This window comes from Zootoca vivipara, chromosome 6 (assembly GCF_963506605.1).
Source record: "Zootoca vivipara chromosome 6, rZooViv1.1, whole genome shotgun sequence".
NCBI lineage: Eukaryota > Metazoa > Chordata > Lepidosauria > Squamata > Lacertidae > Zootoca > Zootoca vivipara.
Genome location: NC_083281.1, coordinates 3,929,907 through 3,953,082, shown reverse-complemented (window position 1 = coordinate 3,953,082; position 23,176 = coordinate 3,929,907). Strand labels below are relative to the sequence as shown.

Genomic DNA, 23,176 nt, shown 5'->3' with positions numbered 1-23,176 from the left:
CCCACCTGTAACTTGATTTCAAAGTTACAGGTAGGTAGCCGTGTTGGTCTGAGTCGAAGCAAAATAAAAAAATTCCTTCAGTAGCACCTTAAAGACCAACTAAGTTTATATTTTGGTATGAGCTTTCGTGTGCATGCACACTTCTTCAGATACACTGATTTCAAAGGGCTGCTTTTGAAGCTAGAAAAGCCTGGAGCGGGGAAGGCCTGCTATCCCTCCCCTTCGCCTCTAGGTGGCAGCAGCAGCTACAGCAGCAGCAGGCGCCTCCAGGAGCCGGAAGCGGAACCCTGGCAGGGCGGAACTGTGGCGTCGGCAGCGTCGGTTCCCCACCCGGAGCGCTTAGGGAGGATCACCCGCCTGGCTCCGCCCAGGGAGGGAGAAGGTGGCTTGAAGGGCTGCAGAAATGGCGACTCTGGCAGGTGAGGTGGGGGCTGGGCTGGAGGGGGCTGGGGGTATTTTGGGGGGGGTGGGCTTCCCGCGCTGGCTGACCCACCCAGGCCGGCAGGGAGGCTCAAGGGACCAGACGTTCCCCCCCTCCCCACTTTATGGGGGGCACAATAGGTAAGGAGGCCAAGCAAATCCCTTTTGGGGGGCTCAGGACCTCGAGAGCCAGGAGCTTGGAATTTGCTTTATTATTATTATTATTATTATTATTATTATTATTATTGTATATAAATTTTATTTATTTTCCATTTTATAATATATGTTCACATCATAACACCCTGCTTTACATCCCTGGCTCTTTATTGTTGTTTAGTCGTCGTGTCCGACTCTTCGTGACCCCATGGACCAGAGCATGCCAGGCACTCCTGTCTTGCACTGCCTCCCGCAGTTTGGTCAAACTCATGTTCGAAGCTTCGAGAACACTGTCCAACCATCTCGTCCTCTGTCGTCCCCTTCTCCTAGTGCCCTCAATCTTTCCCAACATCAGGGTCTTTTCCAGGGAGTCTTCTCTTCTCATGAGGTGGCCAAAGTATTGGAGCCTCAGCTTCAGGATCTGTCCTTCCAGTGAGCACTCAGGGCTGATTTCCTTCAGAATGGAGAGGTTTGATCTTCTTGCAGTCCATGGGACTCTCATGGGACTCCCTGGCTCTTTAGAGCCTGCCAACGTCCCTCCCTCACGGCTTTCAAAATTAACCTTTATATCATTGTGTTTTGTACGTTTTCCAATTCCAATGACACACATTACGAAATAAGGTGGATTGCCGTTGAAATCAGAATATCCATTTCCATGCAAGTAATAGTCTAAATTACCAGTAAAAACCCACAGCAATTGCAATTGAGGAATTAGGACAGGAAGATGCTTATTACAGTCATACCTCGGGTTAAAGACGCTTCAGGTTGCGTGTTTTTGGGTTGTGCACCGTGCCAAACCCGGAAGTACCGGAACGGGTTATTTCTGGGTTTCGGCACGCACGCTTGCACAGAAATGCTAAATCGCCCTTTGCGCATGCGCAGAAGCACGAAATCGCGACCCGTGCATTTGCAGACGCAGCGCTGCAGGTTGCGAACGTGCCTCCCGCACGGATCACAATTGCAACCCGAGCGTCCACTGTATTATGATTATTACATTTATTTCTCGTCTCTTATATCCTCCGAAAAGCTTGAGGTGGCGTAAAGAGTTTTTCCCGCCCCCTCCCATTTCATCCCTCACAACAACCCTGTGAAGTAGGTTAGGTTGAGAAGCAGTGACTACACCCCCAGGTCGCCCACCGAGCTTCACAGCTGAGTGGGAGGATTTGAATCCAGTTCCCACAGGTCGAAGCAGCTGCTTAAGCTGTATAAAAGGGTTTTCTTGGAGGGAGGGGCGGAGAGAGACAACTCTGAGGCGGGGCTCATTTAAAAAGAATTTGTCTCCCAGATGCTTTGCGCTGATTTTAGGGGGTAGGGGGGCTGCACCCAGAAAGACGTCTGGGCTGTCGAGAGTCCTTTGCCCCCAGATCTCGGAAGAGCAAATAGGGAGGCTAACAAACAGCGTCCTCTGTTATGGTTCTTGGTAATATGAGCCTTGTGCTAGGAAGCTGGAGATGGTCCCTCGGGTGACTGGAAAGTGGCAGGTGTTGTCAGCCAAAGGCAACTGGAACAGGTGCTTGGGCACAGCGCCCGGAGGCTGGATCTGTCCCCCAATCAGTGCCGGATTTACATATAAGCAAAACAAGCTATAGCTTAGGGCCCCACTCTCATGGGGGCCCAAAGGGAAAAAACTGGATGTACATTTCCAAACCATAAGATAAAAAACAAATAAAATAAAACCTACATACAGCAACAGTGTTTTGTGTTGTGTTGGCTTCTAGGATGTAAGTCATGGGCCCCACCTGCTTGTATTAACTACAATTGCATTGTACAGGTTATAACACTTAATTTCTTATTAATTAAGCTGTTTATAATAATAGTAGTAGTTTGCATCATATATCACCTATTATTATTTCATGTTATAGCAAGTTTGAGCAGGCATCCCCAAACTGCGGCCCTCCAGATGTTTTGGCCTACAACTCCCATGATCCCTAGCTAACAGGACCAGTGGTCAGGGAAGATGGGAATTGTAGTCCAAAACATCTGGAGGGCCGAAGTTTGGGGATGCCTGTTCTAGAGACTAGATTATGAGCCTTTGTAAATTATGTTTCTAAAGGAACTTTTGTTACTGCCAAAAATGGCAATGTTTGTTATGAATAAAAAAATCATTTTAAGTTAGAGTTTAATAATTATTTCACTGTTTATATACTTCTCGGATTAAGAACGGTCTTCGTTTAAGAAAGGACTTACGGAATGGATTAAGTTCGTAAATCGAGGTACCACTGTACTTTTCAAAAAAAAACAAAAAACCCAGAGTCCTTTTTGTTGGGGATAATTCAGACGGAAATTGCCAGGTGTCAAAAAAGGTTATTAGCTCCAAAATGGAAAATGAGCGAAGAAGAAGCATGGCAACCTGAGTTGAAGGAATATGTGCAGCTTGCGGACCTAACATATAGAATAAGAGAACAAGAGGAACATAGGTTTAGAGAAGATTGGAAAACGTTTATTGAATATATGGGAAATAACTGTATAGCTGAAAACATGGGCAGCATTAAGATAAATTCAACAGTATAAGTTTTGATGGATGGAATAATGGAATACTGAATGGTATAGCTTTTGTAAAAGATGCAGGGATTTTTGAAATGTATAATGAACCATGGAAGGAGAAGAAAGGAAGTCATGGATATGTTAAGGATGGAAAAATGAGTACTTTAAATTGTAAAACAGAAAATTTAATAAAGTGTGAGTGTGTGTGTAGGAGAGGCTGGCAAGTTTGGCAGGAAGATTATTCCTGCATTGCCGGGGGTTGGGATAGATGACCCTTGGGATCCCTTCCAGCTATACAAACTTACGATTCTGTGATTCAAGGACAAAGAAACATTCTGCCTGGGGAGGTGAGAATTGAGGAGTGTCCATTACTAACTGGGTGCTGCGAGGAGCCAAGAGTGCCGGCCCCTCGTTGCCAACCAGTCGCTTAGCTTTGTAGCTCTGAGAGAGACTCGAATTGTGCGCTTTCTCACCTTCAACGCTGTGGTTTTCTTTCCAGCTTCCCGCGTCGCCCCGCGTGGCCTGTCCCTTTGGAGGTAAGCGTGCCCAAGGCACTTCTCACTCTCTCGGAGAACAGAGAGCCCAATTGTTTGATTATTTCGGCACTTTATATACCGCTTAATAACCCAATTTTGGAGCGAAGATTAACTAAACATGCAAAGCGATCCCGTTTTCGGTCATTTGGTAAATGGTGGGAGGTGGTGGTGGGGTTTCAAATCCCGCTAAGTTCTACTCAGAGTAAACCCACTGGTATTTAAATACGTAAGTTAGCTGTGCCCATTGGTTCCAGTAGGTCGCCTCTGAACAGGATGATATTGGGCACAGCAATTGTTTGCAGGACGTAAATCGTTCTGAGCCCTAAAAGTAAGAGGTGCTTCCGGTTATAGACGTTTCATTTCTGTTCCCTAAGCGAAGCTAACCCTGCAACGCTCTACGGGCCGACTCTGAAGCAAGTTGAATAAATGAATCTTCATTTGCGTCCGCCATCGGCCATAGCAATAAAACACCAATACGATATACAAAGAATAGAAATAAAAAGTCAGCTATATAAAATACATTTTAGGGTTTTGAATCAGTGGTCAAATAGTGGATCTTACTCTGATTACCCCAGCTAAAAAACCTTGCCACCTTTGCTGTCCCCTGCTCCTCTTGATCTGCCCAGAGAAAGGACACTGGCGCAGTGGCTGGGCGACCCGGAATGGACAATAAAAGAGGGGTGATAATCTCATTCATCAAGTCTTTATCAAGAGTGCAAGCCAGAAGGGCATGCGCCACCGATTCAGGACTGCCATCTCCACAGGGATGTTTTTTGTGTGGAATCTGTTGGAATCGTCCCTCAAATACAGCCGAGGGCAAGACATTCAATCTTGCAAGAGTAAATGTGTGTCTATATTTCAGAATTGCTAGGTTATGCAGATAGGTGCCAGAGAGTTGAAATGGGAAGGTGGAAAATAGCAAGTTGTTTGAGGCGTACTCTCAAGTAACTGTGTAGGCCAGTGGCTCCTGGGGGAAGATACCCTATAAAAAGAATTGCGCAGAAGAGCGGTAGGTTCTGGCCCCACTAAAGGAGTAACTGGGTGGGATGCTGATTTTGAGTGCTGTTCACGAGCCCCACTTTGAAACCCACGACTTCTCACTCTCCCCGAACAGGCCGCTCGCAGCGTCCAGCGCACCAGCTCGCCCGCTCCATCAGACGCCCGTGACAGACAGCACAGACAGGTAGGCCGAACCCCGCATACCCCCTCTTTGCTGGGCAGCCTGGGGGGATTCCATGGGGCAGGTGGAAAGGAGCTTTGAGAGCCGCCGTGGGCCAAGGAGACCTCGCTTCCAATCGCCTCTCCTCGAGCTCAGTGGGGACCTCGGGCCAGTCGCCCACCTCTCAACTTAGCCTGCCTCCAGGGCCGGCCCTATGGCCAGGCTGGGTAGCGCAGGGTGCCATGACGCCGGCCCGCCGGGGGGGGGCGTCTCTCAGCTGTGGTCACCCGCCGGCCGGCCGGCCGCTCCACCTCGCAGCAACGCCCTCGGCAGCAGCGCTGTGCGCTAAGCCCGCCCGGCGCGCAGCAGCGCCCTCGGCAGCCATGCTGTTTGCTGAGCCTGGCCGCCCGCCGCACTGGAAAACGGGGCAGTGGGGGGCAGCGAAGGGATCCGTCGCACCACGGCGCCAGAGGTGCTTAAGACGGCCCTGCCTGCCACATGAATAACAGCTACAATTTGTTGTGGACAAAGGACAGCTGGACCTATAAAGGGCCCCATTACCTTCAGTAGCTTAGGGCAGGCACAGGCAAACTCTGTCCCTCCAGATGTTTTGGAACTACAATTCCCACCATCCCTAGCTAGCAGGACCAGTGGTCAGGGATGATGGGAATTGTAGTCTCAAAATACTAGGAGGGCTGGAGTTTGCCTAAGCCTGGCTTAGGGACTCATCAAACCTAAATCCGGCACTGGGTGCCATAATTTGCACCCAGCTCTTGCTCATACAGGACTCCGTTCAGAAACCAGCAAGGCTGCTCTCGCGACCTGGAGTGATAACCATACCTGCCAAGCCTCCCGTTTTTCAAGGGAAATCCCCGTTTTCAAAGCCGTTTCCCGCTGTTGTTCCCGAATGGCGAAATATCCCGTAATTCCCCTGGATTTTCAAAAATCGGGCAGAGCGGCACCGGAAGTCGCTTCTTCGCATGTCCAGACATTCGTAGAAGCTACTTCCGGTGTCGCTCCGCTGCTGATCCCGGATTTTTCAATCCGGGAGTTGACGGGTATGGTGATAACAAGAGCCACGAAACTGAACTCCTTGAGGGTGCTAAGGGGCTCATCTAGACCAACCCCCTGCGATTCCTCAGCAGGGAACGGCGCTCTGATGGTCTCCTTGCCTCCGTAGTTCGGCTCAGCTTCAGCAGAAGAGCGCCAGCACCATCGTTCAGAAGAAGTCGTACCTTCCCAGCAGCCGGGGGGAGTACGTCATCACCAAGCTAGACGACTTGATCAATTGGGCTCGGCGGGTGAGTTGGCACCTTTGGGAGAAGTATTATTAATTTGTTTACTTGCTGCTGGAGACTTAGTTCCAGGGTGGATAAAAATTAATGGTTTTTTAAAATAAATAAATAAATAGGATTTTGTTTATTTAAATCAGATTTTTTTATTTAAATTATATATATATATATTTAATTCAAATCAAATTTTTAAAATAAAATGCTTTAGGAGGGAAAATCTTTCTAAAGATAGTTTTCTGTTTAAGTTACATTATAGTCCAAAGGCTATTCATCAGGAAATAAGGATTTGTTTTAAGTTTTTCATGTATGCTAAGACTCAGTCTAAGGAGTTTTTTAAAAAATCGTTTGACCACACCAGTTAACAAACATGGATACATACAGTATGATATTATTGTTTTAGTTAAATAAATTGTTTAAATTGTTATTAAGGAAATGATTGTTTTTCTCCTTCCAATAAAGTACAGCAGAAAAAATATAAACAGTTAGCTTATTAAACCTCACAGTAATTTCATAATTATCTGTCAATGTATTTCTAATATATAATATTAGAAATACATCTGAAGGCAGCCCTGTTTAGGGAAGCTTTTAATGTTTAATAGATTATTGTATTTTAATATTCTGTTGGAAGCCGCCCAGAGTGGCTGGGGAAACCCAGCCAGATGGGTGGGGTATAAATAATAAATTATTATTATTATTATTATTATTATTATTATTATTATTATTATTAACCAGAAAGGGAAGTCGGGGGGGGGGGTTAATTGAAAGTGTAAAATGTAATTTGAATACTGGATGATGCTAAAACTTGTTGTAAAATTTCAATTATAATAATTTTAATAAATAAATAAATAAATTGTGATTTAAATTGATTTGATTTTAATCAAATCCACCCTGCTCCTCCGTTTGCAGAGCTCCTTGTGGCCCATGACCTTCGGCTTGGCTTGCTGTGCTGTCGAGATGATGCATATGGCTGCCCCCCGCTACGACATGGACCGCTTCGGGGTGGTCTTCCGAGCCAGCCCCCGGCAAGCCGACGTCATGATCGTGGCGGGAACGCTCACCAACAAGATGGCGCCCGCCCTCCGGAAGGTAGGCGGGGTGGCGTCTGAGGGGCAGCCCTTTTGGGGACCGCGGGAGACCTTGGTTTGGCCCAAGGGCCGTATTCCCTTCCGGGGGCCGCCTGCCAGCAGAGGGTAAAGGCAAAGGCCAAATGTTTTTAATTTTGGTTCCTTTCTTTTGCTTCTGTTGGGGTTGGTTGAATGTTTTAGTCAGGGCTGGCGGTTATTTTAACTTGGGCATAACTGTAAACTGTTTTATTATTATTATTATTATTATTATTATTATTATTATTATCATTATCATTATCATTATCATTATCATTATCATTATCATTATTAAAATAGAAAAATACCTTTTGCACACAAAAGCTCATGCCAATGACAAACTTAGTTGGTCTCAAAGGTGCTACTGGAAGGAATTTTTCTATTTTTGTTTATTTTTGACGGCAGACCAATACGGCTACCTACCTGTAACTATTATTATTATTATTATTATTTCCTCATCCCACCCATCTGGCTGGGTTTCCCCAGCCACTCTGGGCAGCTTACAGCATATATAAATATGCATAATAAAACAAACATTTAAAAAACCTGAATATCTTATACAGATTATAAGCATAGGTGCCAAGTTCTGGATTGAAAAATCCGGGATCAGCAGTGCCGCGGCTCCGGAAGTCGCTTCTATGCATGTCCGGAAGTGCGTAGAAGTGACTTCTGGCGCTGCAGACATTTTGGAAAAGGGCACAGCGGCACCGGAAGTCGCTTCTACGCATGTCTGGAAGTGCGTAGAAGTGACTTCGGCGCGGCACCAGAAGAACATCGCCGCTGGCAGGAGCTCCGTAATCCGGGGGAATACGGGGTATTTTGCCATCCGGGACACCTGCGGGAAACGGTAAGAAAATACGGGGTTTCCCAGGGAAAACGGGGTACTTGGCAGCTATGATTATAAATAAACCAATAAAACAATAGAAACTAATAATAATGATGGCCTCCAGAAGGGAACACGGCCCTCGGGTAGAGTACAAAGATTTAAAGGGCAGAAGCAATTATTACTATTATTAGTTTCTATTGATTTGTTGGTTTGTTTATAATCTGTACAGTCGTATCTTGGAAGTCGCACGGAATCCGTTCGACTTCCAAAACATTCGTGAACCAAAGCACGGCTTCTGATTGGCTGCAGGAAGCTCTTGCAGCCAATCGGAAGCCCCCAACAGACGTTCGGTTTCCAAGAAATAGTTTGAAAACCGGAACACTTACTTACAGGTTTTTGGTCGTACGGGAGCCGATATGTTTGGGAGCCAAGGCGTTTGAGATCCAAGGTACAACTATATAAGATATTGAGTTTTTTTAAAAAAATGTTTATTATGTTTTTTAAAAATGTTGTTGTTGTTGTTTAAAGTGGGCAGGGCAACATATGCAAATTTTGCCTTTGTACAGTAGGCTAGGTTTCTTCGTGTGACTCTTCCATGAGAGGTACAGAGGGTGACAACCTGAGCGCGGGGCCTTTTCTGCAGTGGCTCCCCGTTTGCAGAATTATCTTCCCAGGGAGGTTTGCCTGGCACCTTCATTATATATCTTCAGTCGCTGGGTGAAAACATTTGTCTTCAATCAAGCCTTTTATATTCTGTGCCATTTTTAATGTGTGTGTTTTTTGGGTGTGTGTGGTGTTGTTGTTGTTGTTGTTTTAACCATTTATTTTGCGCTTCTATCCTGCATTTCCATCCTGTGCATCACCCTGAGATCGTAGGATGAAGGGTACAGATTCAATAAATAAAAATAAACTTTGAAAATGGCAGACTTACTAAGCTTTGCAGATCCAGGTCTCCGTAAGTCATTTTGACTCCAGAATGCAAAATGTGTCGTCTTCTTTGTTTTGACAGGTGTATGACCAGATGCCTGAGCCACGCTACGTAGTCTCCATGGGGAGGTAAAGAAAAATGGAAATATTTCCTTCCTATTGTCATTGGGGAAAGTGGGTGTACTTTTTAATCATTTTTCAAGCTTATAACTTCCATTTGAACTCTAGGCTTTGATGTGCTTTTGTTGTTGTCTCTACCGAATCTTTCCTCCTCCTGCAAACCACACTCCCTGACGTTTCCGTGGAGGGGGAAACGTTTAAACTGACATATCCCAAAATCAGCAGTACCACCTCTGCGGGGGGGGGGGGGTGTGCCAAAGGTGCAAATCGGTTTTTGAAAAGCTGGTATCACGGGATAAAGTTCTTCCGCTGGGTTGAAGTCATCAAATTTAAATAGTTTAAATTGGATTTCAAACACGTGCAATCAACTGTTCCTGTTTGGAATTTTGTCGCACTGTTATCTTCCTTTCTGGGCTGTGCAAACTGCTATTCTGAATAACATTTTTTATAGGGTCGGGGGAACTGGGGGCGAGTTTCCAGAACCAAAAAGCTGGCTTAAATAGTAAATACTAGGTTGCCAAAAACATTGGACAGCCCTCTTGTTTTTCCCCCCTGTTATTTTTCAGCTGTGCTAACGGGGGCGGCTACTACCATTACTCTTACTCGGTGGTTCGTGGCTGTGACCGGATCGTCCCAGTGGACATCTATGTCCCAGGTAAACAAGACGCCGTGTGTCACGGGGGGGTTGGGCTAGATGACACTTGGGGGACCCATCCAACTCTACAGTTCTCTGATTTTGCTAGCTGCTTCTCCTTGCCTGCTCTTCCCCAGCCTGCAGCCACTTCAGACTCCAACTCCCATCGGCCCAGGACATGGAGTCCAAAGTGGCTGGTGATGGTTCTGGACTTGAGATCCGGCCTCCTTGCAGTGTCATTTTTAGACTTACAGCTGTCCATGGAGGCGCAGGTCAATTCTGTGTCCAGGACAGCTGTCTGCCAGCTCTATCTGGTACGCAAGATGAGACCCTCCCTACTGCAGGCTGCCTCGCCAGAGTGGTACATGCTCTGGTTATCTCCCACTTGCTTGGACTACTGCAATGCTCTCTATGTGGGGCTACCTTTGAAGGTGACCTGGAAACTACAACTAATCCAGAATGCGGCAGCTAGACTGGGGACTGGGAGTGGCCACTGAGACCATATAACACCAGTCCTGAAAGATCTACATTGGCTCCCAGTACATTTCCGAGTGCAATTCAAAGTGTTGGTGCTGAGCTTTAATGCCCTAAACAGCTTTGGCCCAGAATACCTGAAGGAGCGTCTCCACCCCCATTGTCCACCCCGGACACTGAGATCCAGCTCCAAGGGCATTCTGGCGGTTCTCTCACTGCCAGAAGCAAGGTTGCAGGGAACCAGATAGAGGGCCTTCTCGGTGGTGACCCCTGCCCTGTGGAACACCCTCCCATCAGACGTCAAGGAAATAAACAACTACCTGACTTTTAGAAGACATCTGAAGGCAGCCCTGTTTAGGGAGGTTTTTATTGTTTGATGTTTCATAATTTGTTGGGAGCCGCTCACAGTCACCGGGGCAACCCAGTCAGATGGGCAGCATAAATAACAGATCATTATTGCTTTCGTTTTCCCGTAGGGGCTTAGCTAGATGACCCTTGGGGTACCTTCCAACTCTACGATTCTATTATCATTATGCATTACAAGGTGTGGGCAAGGAGGTGCCGGCCTGGACAGCTGCCTTGCCCGTGCCCTGTGATGGTCTGATTGCGAACCCCTTTCTTTGCAGGTTGTCCCCCAACAGCCGAAGCTCTCCTCTACGGGATCCTGCAGCTGCAGCGGAAAATCAAGCGAGAAAAGCGACTCCAGATTTGGTACCGGAAGTAGCAACGGCACGTCGGCTGGCGGGCCCAAAAACGACAGTGGCGCACATGGTTTAGCGCATTTTGCACATGGCTTTCTCTACACGTTTGCAATTATATAGAGAGATAAATAGAGTACATTGGTTTGGTGGCCTGCCTCTTTTCACAGAATAATCAAAGGGTTGGAAGTGATCGAGTGAAGATAACTATCATATCTCCTCTCAAGTCTCCTCTTTCCCAGGCTAAACATACCCAGTTCCCTCAACCGTTCCTCATCAGGCTTGGTTTCCAGGCCCTTGATCGTCTCAGCCACCTTCCAGTTGTCAGTATCGTTCTTAAATTGTGGCACCCAGAATTGGACACAGTATTCCAGGTGTCTCTTCTCTCTTTTTGGCGATCCCTCGTGGCCAAGTAAGATTGTCTTCCATAAACACGGTTTCAGCAATGAGTCCGTAAGTGACTGTGGAGGCCAATTCCGGATCCACACGTCCTTCCACAGTGGGGACACAGGTTTCCGGGTGCGAGTTGATCCCGGTGAGGGTTTGCCAAGCGTGCCTTCCTCTTAGTGCGTTTCTCCCTGAGTTTGAGCATCTCCAAAGCCCATAACACCTTTGGTAAAGGCTGTTCTCCAACTGGAGCGCTCGCAGGCCAGTGTTTCCCAGTTGTCAGTGTTTATACTACATTTTTAAAGATTTGCCTTGATGTTGCTTAGACACTGGTGATCTGAACCTGCAGTTGCTGCAAGCCATGGGGTGGGTGGGTGCTCTGGCGATGAAATCCTGCTTGCGGGTCCCCCACTGGCGGAGGCCCAGCGATCCAGCCCAAAAGCTTTCCACAACATGCAGGAGTTTTGTAGCTGCGCCACACCCCCTGCTCAAATCCCCCCCCCCCAGCAAAGGAGACCCTGGCTCTTTCTGACATCAGCTTCCCCGCCACTGAACGGAACTTGCCCTGATAATTTAGCCAAAAATCTGCCTCCCTGGAATTTCTGCCCCTTGGTGAAAACGGCCCTTCCCTCGAGTGGCAAAGGGCAGGCTTGCTGCATAGTCTGGTAGCCTTTCAGATATTCAAAGGCAGCTGGTGTGGACCTGTGCTCCCTGCAGCCCTTAATCTTCTCCCTTTGTAAAAGGGAATCGTAGAATTATAGAAGGGACCCTGGGGATTGTCTGGTTTGAACCTGCAACCTTGGTGTTATCAACACCACGTTCTAACCAACTGAGCTAAGCTGTGGTATAAGGAGAGTAGATAATTTTTTAAAGGTTCCTTTTAGTGAGAGAGAGGGGGCACGAAAGCCCGCATCTCTCTGAGGTCTCACACTGTTCATCATCATCATCATCATTTATGATTTATACCCCGCCCATCTGTCCAGGTTTCCTCAGCCACTCTGGGCAGCTCCCAATATAATATTAAAATACAATAATAATCAAACATTAAAAACTTCCCTAAACAGGGCTGCTTTCAGATGTTTTCTAAAAGTCGGGTAGTTGTTTATTTCCTTGACATCTGAAGTTCCACAGGGCGGGCGCCACCACCGAGAAGGCCCTCTGTCTGGTTCCCTGCAACCTCGCTTCTCGCAGGGAGGGAACCGCCAGAAGGCCCTCGGAGCTGGACCTCAATATCTGGGTTGGACTGATGGGGGTGGGGACGCTCCTTCAGGGATACTGGGCTGAGGCTGTTTAGGGCTTTCAAGGTCAGCACCAACACTTTGAATTGTGCTTGGAAACTTCCTGGGACTCAATGTAGGTCTTTCAGGACCGGTGTTATAGGGTCTCGGTGGCCACTCCCAGTCACCAGTCTAACTGCCACATTCTGGATTTGTTGTAGTTTTTGGGTCACCTTCAAAAGTTTGAGGCATATTACCATCATGAGGACTAGAATGTTTTCTTTTTAAAAGCAGAAGTTGAGGTTCTCAGAACACTCTCACACACACACACCCCATTCACACATTTTGCTACTGGTGGCTTTGAGCCAGTCGCTCGCTCTCTGCCTAACCTACTTCTCAGGGTTGTTGTTAAGATTACATGAGGGAGGGGAGGGGAGAACTAAGCACACCGACTCGAGCTCCTTGTTAGGAATAAAAAGGTAAAGGGACCCCTGACCATTAGGACCAGTCATGACCAACTCTGGGGTTGTGGCACTAATCTTGCGTTATTGGCTGAGGGAGCCGGTGTACAGCTTCCAGGTCATGTCGCTAGCATGACAAAGCCGCTTCTGGCGAACCAGAGCAGCACACGGAAACACCATTTACCTTCCCACTGTAGCGGTACCTATTTATCTACTTGCACTTTGACATGTTTTAGAACTGCTAGGTTGGCAGGAGCTGGGACAATAAGTTGGGATGTAAATGTTAAACTGCGATAGCAAGAGTGGGAGAGGGGGTTGTAAAAAAAACACCTGTGTTTGGAGAGCTGCTGCCAGACAGAGTAGTCATCAGCAGGCTGTATGGACCAATCGCCTGCCTTTGGAGCCTTCTGGCAGCCCTGTTACAGCAACAGAAGATAGGCTGGTGACTTATACGTAGCCAAACTACTGATCCATCCAGCTTAGTACTGTCTACACTGGCTGGCAGCCGTTCTCCCGCATGGAGATGTCGTGGATCGACCCAGGGGCCTTACGCAGTCCATGCAGGTGGCGAGCTGCGGCACGTGAAAAGTCCTAGTCCTAGTGGTTCTGAATGGAAAGGCAGATTTGAACAGGAGTCGGCCTCATGCCGAGTCAAACCAGGAGCCCATCTTTCTACAGGGACCGGCAGGGGCTGTGTGGGGTTTGCAGGCAGAGAAGGGTCTTCTGCAGCCCTGCCACCATGGACCTTCTGCATGCGGTGCTTTGCTGCCGAGCTACACCCAGTTTGCCATTCGGCAGAGAGGAAAGGAGACACAGAAGGCAATGTGGAAAAGAATTCTCTTGACCGACAGAACAGCTTGCTCGTGTCCATGTGCCCAGAGGCTTAAAAAAAAAGAGGCCCCCTCCCTCCCCGACTTCTGTTTGGCCACAAAAGAGGGGACCACCTCCGCCGCTCCTGTCGCAGTCAGCATGCCCTTCCTCGGAGAGCTGACCGGTCGGGGAACTGGCTGGCAGCTCTACTTGATGATGGCGGGAGTGATCATTTTGGGGAAGGAGTAGTATCTGCAGTCGGACGGAGGGACGAGGTCCATGACAGCCATGTGGATGTTCTCTTTCTTGAATCCGGCCTCCACCAGGTGCTCGACCTGCGTTTCCTAAAATGCAGGAGGAAAGTGCCTTGAGGAGCCTTTAAACCCACCACACAGACACGCGGTTGTAAAGAACCAGCAATCTGAATGCGCTATAAACATGCAACGCAGGGAATTTTAAAACACAATTTTCCATAGAGATTTCCCCCCCCTTATACCGATCTAATTTCTGGCTTATAGCGGGGGGGGGGGGTCCTTGCGACTGGATCCACTCACAGTCAAGAGTAAAGATGGGAAGGCCTGGGGGAAATGGGGGGGGCATGTTTTCCCCCAAAGCCATTTTTTCTGGGAAAATTTTTTTTTAAAACTATGGGGAATATTCAGACAATATCAAACTGGTTTTGTTTGTTTGTTTGTTTTCATTTTTCCGGGGGGGGGGACCTGCCCCCTCCATTTTCCCAGGTTTTTTCCAGGCCTTCCCATCTCTAGTCAAGAGTTCCACAGCAAGCCTTATTGGAAACTGGTACCACAAAGATACACTTCTGCAGTGGTTTAAGACAGCAAATTAAAACCCTCTCACCAAATCAATAAGAGCGTTGCAAATGGCGAAATGAGTGAGAAAAGCGAATTCATTAAGACACGAATCTTCCCCCGTCCCAACTGCACTGTTCCTCAAACTTGTAGCCTGGCAAGTTTGCCCAAGTTATTGGTGCCTTGAGAGACAATGGAGTGCGCTTCCAGGGGTGAAGTCAAACCGCTGCGTTTGCAGCACCGAAGGGACCTCCCCGGGCCACAAACCTGGGCAATCTGCCTGGGCTGCCCAGACAACAAGACCCCCTCTCGGCTTGGCTGATGGGTGTCAAAAGCAGAGCAAAACGTCTGGCACCAGCTTGGCAGCAGGAGTTGCCCGAAGGAAGCGTACAAGGGGCCACCCAACCGCCTTAGGGGCACCATTCCAGATTTGTATGGGATTTACTCCTGAGCCTTTTCTTCTCATGAAGATATCCCTCAAAGCAGCGGAGAGGTTTAGGATCAGAGTTTTCCTTCTCTCAGAAGGGCTACCTTCCCAGGTAGATGAGCCCCACCTGCCCCTTAAGAATCCCTTCTTAATCCCTCATCTCCCCAGATTCTAAGGATGAGGAATGGGGATGAGAGCCGTTAAAATCTACAGGGTGGGTCTACTTGCGGGAGCCAGACTATAATCCACATGGACACAAAGGTCTTGTTCCCTGGCCTCCGCCTGCCCTCCCTCGCCCTCACCTGAAACATCTTCTCGATGTCCGAATACTTGTTCTTGAGGAGGTCTCCCCAGGAGGTCAGGTTGCAGTAGGTGAGGACCCCTCCGGGCTTCAGAAGGCGGTAAGCATGGCCCTGCAGCAGAGGAGAGAGCGATGGGAGTTAAGGCAGACTTTGTGGGGCTCTTTCCCCCCAGGACACCTTGCTGGGGATTTTTGTCCTGGAAGGGTTGGGAGTCCCTGCTGATTGCATCCCCATATCTGAGGTTAGGAGTTTTATAAGAAAAAAAAACCTCCTCCTTTTCCCTTACGGGGTACCCAAGAGTCCTTTTTTAGGTTCTCTATCGGTAGAAGAAAATATTGAGAAGCAAAGCAGCTAGTAAGCCTGATCTTTATTAAAGCTCTTGCAAGTAGATAAATAGGTACCGCTCTGGTGGGAAGGTAAACGGCGTTTCCTTGCGCTGCTCTGGTTCGCCAGAAGCGGCTTAGCTATGCTGGCCACATGACCCGGAAGCTGTACGCCGGCTCCCTCGGCCAATAAAGTGAGATGAGCGCTGCAAGCCCAGAGTTGTCTGCGACTGGACCTAATGGTCAGGGGTCCCTTTACCGTTAAACAAGCTATAGCTTAGGGCCCCACTCTCTTGCCCTCCCCCCACCAAATATACTTCTTCTTAATTGTATTTCAGTTCAACAATTACCTGGATAAAATACATATTTTGTTATGTGCAAATGGCTTGAGATACCTATTAGGTCCACAAATTACCATATAGCATATATTCCACACACAAAACAGTGACAATTTGTTGTTGACAAAGGACAGCTGGACCTATAAGGGGCCCCATTGCCTTCAGTAGCGAAGGGCCTCATCAAACCTAATTCTGGCCCTAATTTCAGCCTATATTCGGGGCTGCTCTGCTGAGTTCCTGGCTTTCAAAACTGTTGTTGTTGTTTAGTCGTTTAGTCGTGTCCGACTCTTCGTGACCCCATGGACCAGAGCACGCCAGGCACTCCTGTCTTGCACTGCCTCCCGCAGTTTGGTCAAACCCATGTTCGTAGCGTCGAGAACACTGTCCAACCATCTCGTCCTCTGTCGCCCCCTTCTCCTAGTGCCCTCAATCTTTCCCAACATCAGGGTCTTTTCCAAGGATTCTTCTCTTCTCATGAGGTGGACAAAGTATTTGGCCTGCAATCACCAGCAACAAAGGGAAATCCACGATCCCTTTTGCTACCTTCCCAGGAACTGCCAGGGAGCGCTCAAAAATACTCTTGGTCATTCATGCCTTACCTTGATGAAGCTGAACTGGTGAGTGTGCCAGGTTTCGGCCGAGAGAGGGTACGTGTCGTAGAGGATTCCTGGAGGTTGCGGGAAAGAAACAGGAAAGCAGAAGAGGTTACTTTGCCAACTTAGGAGTCTCCTGCACCTCCCAAAGCAAGAGGTAGACTTCTTTATTTCATAGGTGGGGAAACATCTGTCCCGTCCCCCCGCCCCGGACAATGCTGAGCTACAGCTCCCATCAGCCACAACAAGCATGGCGGATGGCAAGGGAGGATGGGAGTTCATAAAAATCATAGAGTTGGGTGGAAGGGATGGTTTTTAAAAATTGGAATAATAATTGTTGTTGTTGTTGTTTATACCCCACTCATCTGGCTGGGTTTCCCCAGCCACTCTGGGTGGCTCCCAACAGAATATTAAAAAATACGATAAAACATCAAACATTAAAAACTTCCCTAAGCAGGGTTGCCTTCAGATGTCTTCTAAAAGTCAGGTACCGGTAGTTGTTTATTTCCTTGACATCTAATGGGAGGGCGTTCCACACGGCAGGCGCTACTACCGAGAAGGCCCTCTGCCTGGTTTCCTGTAACCTCGCTTCTCGCAATGAGGGAACTACCAGAAAGCCCTCAGAGCCGGACCTCATTGTCTAGGCTGGATGATGGGGGTGGAGATGCTCCTTCAGGTCTACTGGGCAGTTTAGGGCTTTCAAGGTAAGCACCAACACTTTGAATTGTGCTTGGAAACGTCCTGGGAGCCAAGGTAGGTCTTTCAGGACCGCTGTTTTGTGGTCTCAGTGGCCACTCCCAGTCCCCAGTCTAGCTGCCGCATTTTGGGTTAGTTGTAGTTTCCAGGTCACCTTCAAAGTTAGCCCCATGGAGAGTGCATTGCAGTAGTCCAAGCGGGAGATAACTAGAGCATGCACCACTCTGGCGAGACTGCCTGTGGGCAGGTAGGGTCTCATCCTGCGTTCCAGATGGAGCTGGTAGACAGCTGCCCTGGACACAGAATTGACCTGTTCCTCCATGGACAGCTGTGAGTCCCAAATGACTCCCAGGCTGTGCACCTGGTCCTTCAGGGGCACAGTTATCCCATTCAGGACCAGGGAGTCCTCCATACCTGCCTGCCCCATCCCCCCAAAACAGTACAGCAAATACAACAGGAACTGGGAACTGGGTGTGAATTAATGGATACACAGTAAGAAAAGAATTGTGGGGTTTTACTTTAATATAGGGACGCGGGTGGCGCGCGCTGTGGTCTAAACCACAGAGCCTAGGGCTTGCCGATCAGAAGGTCAGCGGTTCAAATCCCCGTGACGAGGTGAGCTCCCGTTGCTCTGTCCCTGTTCCTGCCAACCAAGCATTTTGAAAGCACGTCAAAGTGCAAGTAGATAAATAGGTACCGCATTGGCGGGAAGGTAAACAGTGTTTCCATGCGCTGCTCTGGTTCACCAGAAGCGGTTTTGTCATGCTGGCCATATGACCTGGAAGCTGTACGCCGGCTCCCTCGGCCAGTAAAGCAAGATGAGCGCCACAACCCCAGAGTTGTCCACGACTAGACCTAATGGTCAGGGGTCCCTTTACCTTTACTTTAATATATGATCACAGCAAAGAGACTCTTGTGTGGAAGACAGAAAGACTTACTATCGTCTTGTTCTGGAATTCAGAAGCATTTGTGCCTCCAACCATGGATGGAGAATATAGCTTCCGTCCTAGCTACTAGCCATTGATGGCCTTTCCCCTCCATGAATTTGTCTACTGTAATTCCTTTTTAAAGCCATCCAAGTTGGCCATGACTGCCTCCTGTGGCAGGGAGTTCCACAGTTTGCAAAGGGTGAAGAAGGTCTTTATTTGACATGTCCTGAATCTCCCAGCCTGTTCAGCTTCATTGGATGCCCACCAGTTCTGGGATCTCAAGAGAGATAGAAGAAACCTTTTTATCGGGTCTCTTGCTTACCGTTGAAATGTTCTTCGGGCAGAGTAGGGACAACGTCCTCCCACAACCCCTTCAAGGGGACGACCTTGGGACCAGAGAAGAGGACAGGAGGTTAATGACTGACCACGCAACTGACTCAGCAGCTGGGAATCGGCTCGGAAAAGTTTGCCCAACGCCTCTCGGTTTGCAGTTTAACCTGGTTTGGTTCTTTGGATCAGAGAGGGGCTGTTGGAGAGCAAAGAAGACTCAAAAGAAGAATTAAAATTGAATCAGGAAAACATTATTAAAATTTGTAGGCAGTCATACCTTGGTTTTCGAACAGCTTAGTTCCTGAACATTTTGGCTCCCAAACGCCACAAAAGTGGAAGTGACTGTTCCAGTTTGCGAACTATTTTTGGAAGCCGAACGTCCGATTGGCTGCAGGAGCTTCCTGCAGCCAATTGGAAGCCACGCTTTGGTTTCTGAACGTTTTGGAAGTCGAGAGGACTTCCGGAACGGATTCCGTTTGACTTCTAAGTTACGACTGTACTGCCGTTAATCCACAGGTTCGATCCCAGGCCTCTTGGCAGGTGGTGTGTCACCCCCTTCCGGAATAACGTCTACATTGCAAACTTTAAACCACTTCGTCTTTTCCAGGTCAGACTTGGGTGCGAGGGTGCATGGGAAAGAATGAATTCTATAAGGGCTTTCCCGTCTCTGCACAAACCTTGAAAAACCACTCTTGAGTTTTTTAAATGAACCATGGAAAGGGAAGAAGGTAAGTCGTTCGAGTTTGTAAAACGTTTATTTCAGATCGCAAAATAATCAAAAGGAATAAAACCACGTTGAGTTATTTACCTTCTGTCTAAACATGAGGATGTGGGTGGCGCTGTGGGTTAAACCACAGAGCCTAGGGCTTGCTAATCAGAAGGCTGGCGGTTCGAATTCCCGTGACGGGGTGAGCTCCCATTGGTCGTTCCCTGCTCCTGCCAACCTAGTGGTTCGAAAGCACGTCAAAGTGCAAGTAAATAAATAGGTACCGCTCCGGCGGGAAGGTAAACAGCGTTTCCGTGAGCTGCTCTGGTTTCGCCAGAAGTGGCTTTGTCATGCTGGCCACATGACCCGGAAGCTGTACGCCGGCTTCCTCAGCCAATAACGCGAGATGAGCGCCGCAACCCCAGAGTCATCCGCAGGGACTAAGCAACGGGAGCTCGCCCCGTTGCGGGGATTCGAACCACCGACCTTCTGAGCCCTAGGCTCAATGGTTTAACCCACAGCGCCACCCGCGTCCCATTATCTATCCAGTAGCGACAGCCAATGGCTAGGATGGCTTTAGACGGGGATCAGAGAGCTTTGTGGGGGTGGGTGAAGCTATCAGTGTCTGTGTCCCCCCCCTCCACTGTCGGAGGTGGCTCCCCCCTTCCTTCCCCCCCCCCAAAAAAACAGAGTCCTTTCTGTTGGGGATAACTCAGACTGAAATTCCCAGGTGTCAAAAAAGTTCTTTATGCATGCAACAATTGCGGCCCGTGTTTTGTTAGCCCCCAAATGGAAAACGAGCGAGGTCCCAACCAAAGAATAATGGCAACGTGAGTTGAAGGAATATGTGCAGCTTGCAGACTTAACTTATAGAATAAGAGAACAAGAAGAACATCCATTTAGAGAAGATTGGAAAACGTTTATTGAATATATGGGTGATAATTGTGTACACCTGAAAATGTTGGCAGCATTGGGATAAATTCAACAGTGCAGATGTGTTCTGATGTCGTTGTTGTTTTAAGGATGTTAAAATGATGTACCTTGTGAGGCTGTGTTTTCGCCCACTCCTGCAGCCTCTGGAAGACGCCCTCGTTGCACTCGATGATCCAGTGCTCCTCAATGTTGAACTCCTCAATTTTTGTGGCGGCTATCGCCATGCCGAACCCCACCTCCAGCACCCGGCCCCCTGAGTGGGACACAAAGAGCAAGGAGGTCCGGTTAGCGGCCGTGATTCTTTGAGCGGGCCAAGGAGGGTTAAATCTGTAGAGGGATATTTAAACCTCCTATCCCAAGTGTGTGTGTGAGAGAGAGAGAAATAGAAAAAGTGAATGGGCTGCGAAGCCTTTTCAGCAGAGTCAAAGTGCAGGAATAAGGCAATTGCGGCTTTTAATGCCTTTTCTTTGGGGTCTGTTGACCCCCACCCCCACCTCTTCACCCCCGTTGCATAGAATGAAGCACACGTTTTTAAGGAAGATAAACAAACCCAGCCAGACGTGGGGGGTATAAATAATAAAATCGTTGCTGTTATTAAACAAAAAGTTTACTTACAATTCAATGCAGGCAGCAAGTGCAGTACGAACAAGAAAATGTCTCTGGTACGAAATTAAAAGTTGGCTTCTAAATTGGCTGCCCCCCAAACACTTGCCTGTTCAGTCTGGAAGCAGGGGTGCCAATTTGAATAAAATATTGGGGAGGCCTAGGTAAAACCCGCCCCGCATAATCAATCACAAGATGCGGAGCACAGACACTATTTGAATGGCATTGCCCATCAACTTAAATATTGCCAGAGGCAAAAGTGGGTGGAGCAAGTGTGTGTGTGTGTTGGCCTTGTGGCCAAATACGAGAAGGCCAGAGTTCACTATTAACATATAAAGATGCTGTAAGAAAAATCTAGATTTTTTGCTCTGTCCAAGAGAATCGTTCTTCCTCTAGGCTTATATCCTGCGCCTCAGCCTGCAGCTGTCGGGAAAAGCCCGACCGCTGAATCGAACCCACAGACAAGCGTTTATTTTCAAAAGGGGAGATAGTTTGCAATGTGGCTATTCTTAACTCTGCTGCAACACAAGGAGGTCTCAGCCAGGAAGACTTGGGGTGAGGGGCGGAAAAGGTTAAAGCACATTCCTTGACTGCTCTGCCCGCGTCCAGTAATCCCTGGAATGGTAGCTAAAGGGTGCTGGGAGTTGTAGCTCTACAGGGCAAACTACAGTTCCCGGGGTTTTTCTTTTCCCCTCGGGCGGGAGCGGAATGTGCTTTAAACATAAGGGTGTCGGTGCAGCCAGAGAGGGAATGCGTTGCCACCAATGCTAGCCCTACTCGGAGGAGACCCACTGAAATTAATGGGCATGACTAACTTCAGAGCATTCCGTCCAATGGGCCTGCCCTGGGGCAGAGGTTATAGTTGGGTACAACCCAGAGCCTTTCAGACAAGGAGTAGTTTAGGATAGGCTGGCAACGTTGAACCAGAAAGGGATCCTGGCTGCAGGATCAAGCCAAAGGGATCCCCCTCGGCCCAGCATCCTGTTCTCACGGGGGCCGACAGCAAGATCCAAGCACAAGAACAACTTGTCCTTCCTTCGGTTTCCGGCAACTGGTATTCGGATGCATGACTGCCTCCTTCCTGCGGCAGGGAGTTCCGTAGTTTAACCCCGCGCCATCCTTTCTTTTGCCTTTCCCGAATCTCGCAACATTCAGCTCCGTGGAATGTCCACCAGTTCTGGCCGCTACCATGAAAGCGGGGAATTGAGAGCTCTGGTGCGCTACGGCAACGACACCCCTTGAAGGTAGACTTGCCCCGACACCTCCAACGGCCACGGCATTGCGATTTAGCATGGTCAGGCTGGCACCAGGGAGAGACAGGGTTCCTTTCCCAACACTTCAAAGTGTTGGTGCTGACCTTTAAAGCCCTAAACGGCCTCGGTCCAGTATACCTGAAGGAGCGTCTCCACCCCCATCCTTCTGCCTGGACACTGAGGTCCAGCACTGAGGGCCTTCTGGCGGTTCCCTCGTTGCGAGAAGCCAAGTTGCAGGGAACCAGGCAGAGGGACTTCTCGATAGTGGCACCCGCCCTGTGGAACGCCCTCCCACCAGATGTCAAAGAGAAAAACATCTGCCAGACTTTTAGGAGACATCTGAAGGCAGCCCTGTTTAGGGAAGCTTTTAATGTTTAATAGATTATTGTATTTTAATATGCTGCTGGAAACCGCATAGAGTGGCTGGGGAAACCCAGCCAGATGGACGGGGTATAAATAAATTCTTATTCTTAATATTAGACCCTAAAGCGGGCTACCTTGCCTCCCAGGATGGCCTGCCTTGCAGGGTCGTTGTGTGGATTCAACGGAGAGGGGGGAAAGCGGAATGCAGCTGAACAAAACATAAAAGCACCGTCCTACCTTTCGAAGCGGCCACAGAGGCAAGGGAATGCATGTAAGGGGTCTCCCAGCGCTCCATAACTGGCTTCCCCATGATTTCCAAGTGGGTGTCTGTCGTGTTGTACCCCGCAGCAGCCTCTTTCCAAGAAGGCTTGCAGTTCTCCCCTTCCAGAAAAATTGGTTGGGCGGTTTTGGAGGAGGAAGTCATGTCGGCTGGGTCTGGAGAGGCTGAGAGAGAGAGAGAGAAAGAGAAAGAGGGAGAGAGGGAGAGAGCGCTGGAGATTTAACAGATCCCAGCAGGAACCCCCCTGGACACTTTAGGAGTTGGCTTTAAATAGATGAAGCTGGGAAGGTGGGGGGGGGGTGAAGGGGAGGGGGAAACAGCTGACTGTGCATGTCAGGAGTGCTGAGTTGAAAAGGGAAGGGTGATTCCGCCACCCCCCCTCTCATTTTGCAACGCCCACTTCCAAATGGGAAAGGAAGGAGGGGACACCTGCTGGATAACTCTTGCATGTACTCATCCAGTGCCGGATTTACGTACACAGTATAAGCTAAACAAGCTAGAGATTAGGGCCCCACTCTCTTGGAGGGGCCCCCAAAATAATTAAAGGGGAAAAAACCTGGATGTACATTTCAAAAATATATGATAAAAAA

General features: G+C 48.5%; 2 protein-coding genes across 2 annotated transcripts; one reads left to right on the top strand and one right to left on the bottom strand.

Moving 5' to 3' along the window:
- Positions 1-323: 323 nt before the first annotated feature.
- Positions 324-10,967, top strand: NDUFS7 (NADH:ubiquinone oxidoreductase core subunit S7). The gene is made up of 8 exons (XM_035120764.2): positions 324-419; positions 3,560-3,596; positions 4,711-4,779; positions 5,936-6,056; positions 6,954-7,133; positions 8,983-9,029; positions 9,587-9,675; positions 10,755-10,967. The coding sequence occupies exons 1-8, from the start codon at positions 404-406 to the stop codon at positions 10,850-10,852; spliced, it is 657 nt and encodes a 218-aa protein (XP_034976655.1). The 5' UTR covers positions 324-403; the 3' UTR covers positions 10,853-10,967.
- Positions 10,968-13,711: 2,744 nt separating this feature from the next.
- GAMT (guanidinoacetate N-methyltransferase) lies at positions 13,712-22,891 on the bottom strand. The gene is made up of 6 exons (XM_035121062.2): positions 22,544-22,891; positions 20,195-20,340; positions 18,441-18,504; positions 16,500-16,567; positions 15,240-15,350; positions 13,712-14,045 (listed from the first exon to the last, which is right to left on the bottom strand). Exons 1-6 carry the CDS (start codon positions 22,728-22,730, stop codon positions 13,908-13,910), a joined length of 714 nt encoding a protein of 237 aa, XP_034976953.1. The 5' UTR covers positions 22,731-22,891; the 3' UTR covers positions 13,712-13,907.
- Positions 22,892-23,176: the final 285 nt, after the last annotated feature.

Bases quoted from the DNA above. Each gene is read 5' to 3' on its own strand.
- NDUFS7 (XM_035120764.2), top strand. The intron at 3,597-4,710 runs GTAAGCGTGCCC...CTCCCCGAACAG, and splicing joins CGTGGCCTGTCCCTTTGGAG to GCCGCTCGCAGCGTCCAGCG. The intron at 6,057-6,953 runs GTGAGTTGGCAC...CTCCGTTTGCAG, and splicing joins TGATCAATTGGGCTCGGCGG to AGCTCCTTGTGGCCCATGAC.
- GAMT (XM_035121062.2), bottom strand. From the start codon at position 22,730: ATGACTTCCTCCTCCAAAACCGCCCAACCAATTTTTCTGGAAGGGGAG. The intron at 20,341-22,543 runs GTAGGACGGTGC...TGTCCCACTCAG, and splicing joins CTCTGTGGCCGCTTCGAAAG to GGGGCCGGGTGCTGGAGGTG. The intron at 18,505-20,194 runs GTACATCATTTT...TCTGGTCCCAAG, and splicing joins CGAAAACACAGCCTCACAAG to GTCGTCCCCTTGAAGGGGTT.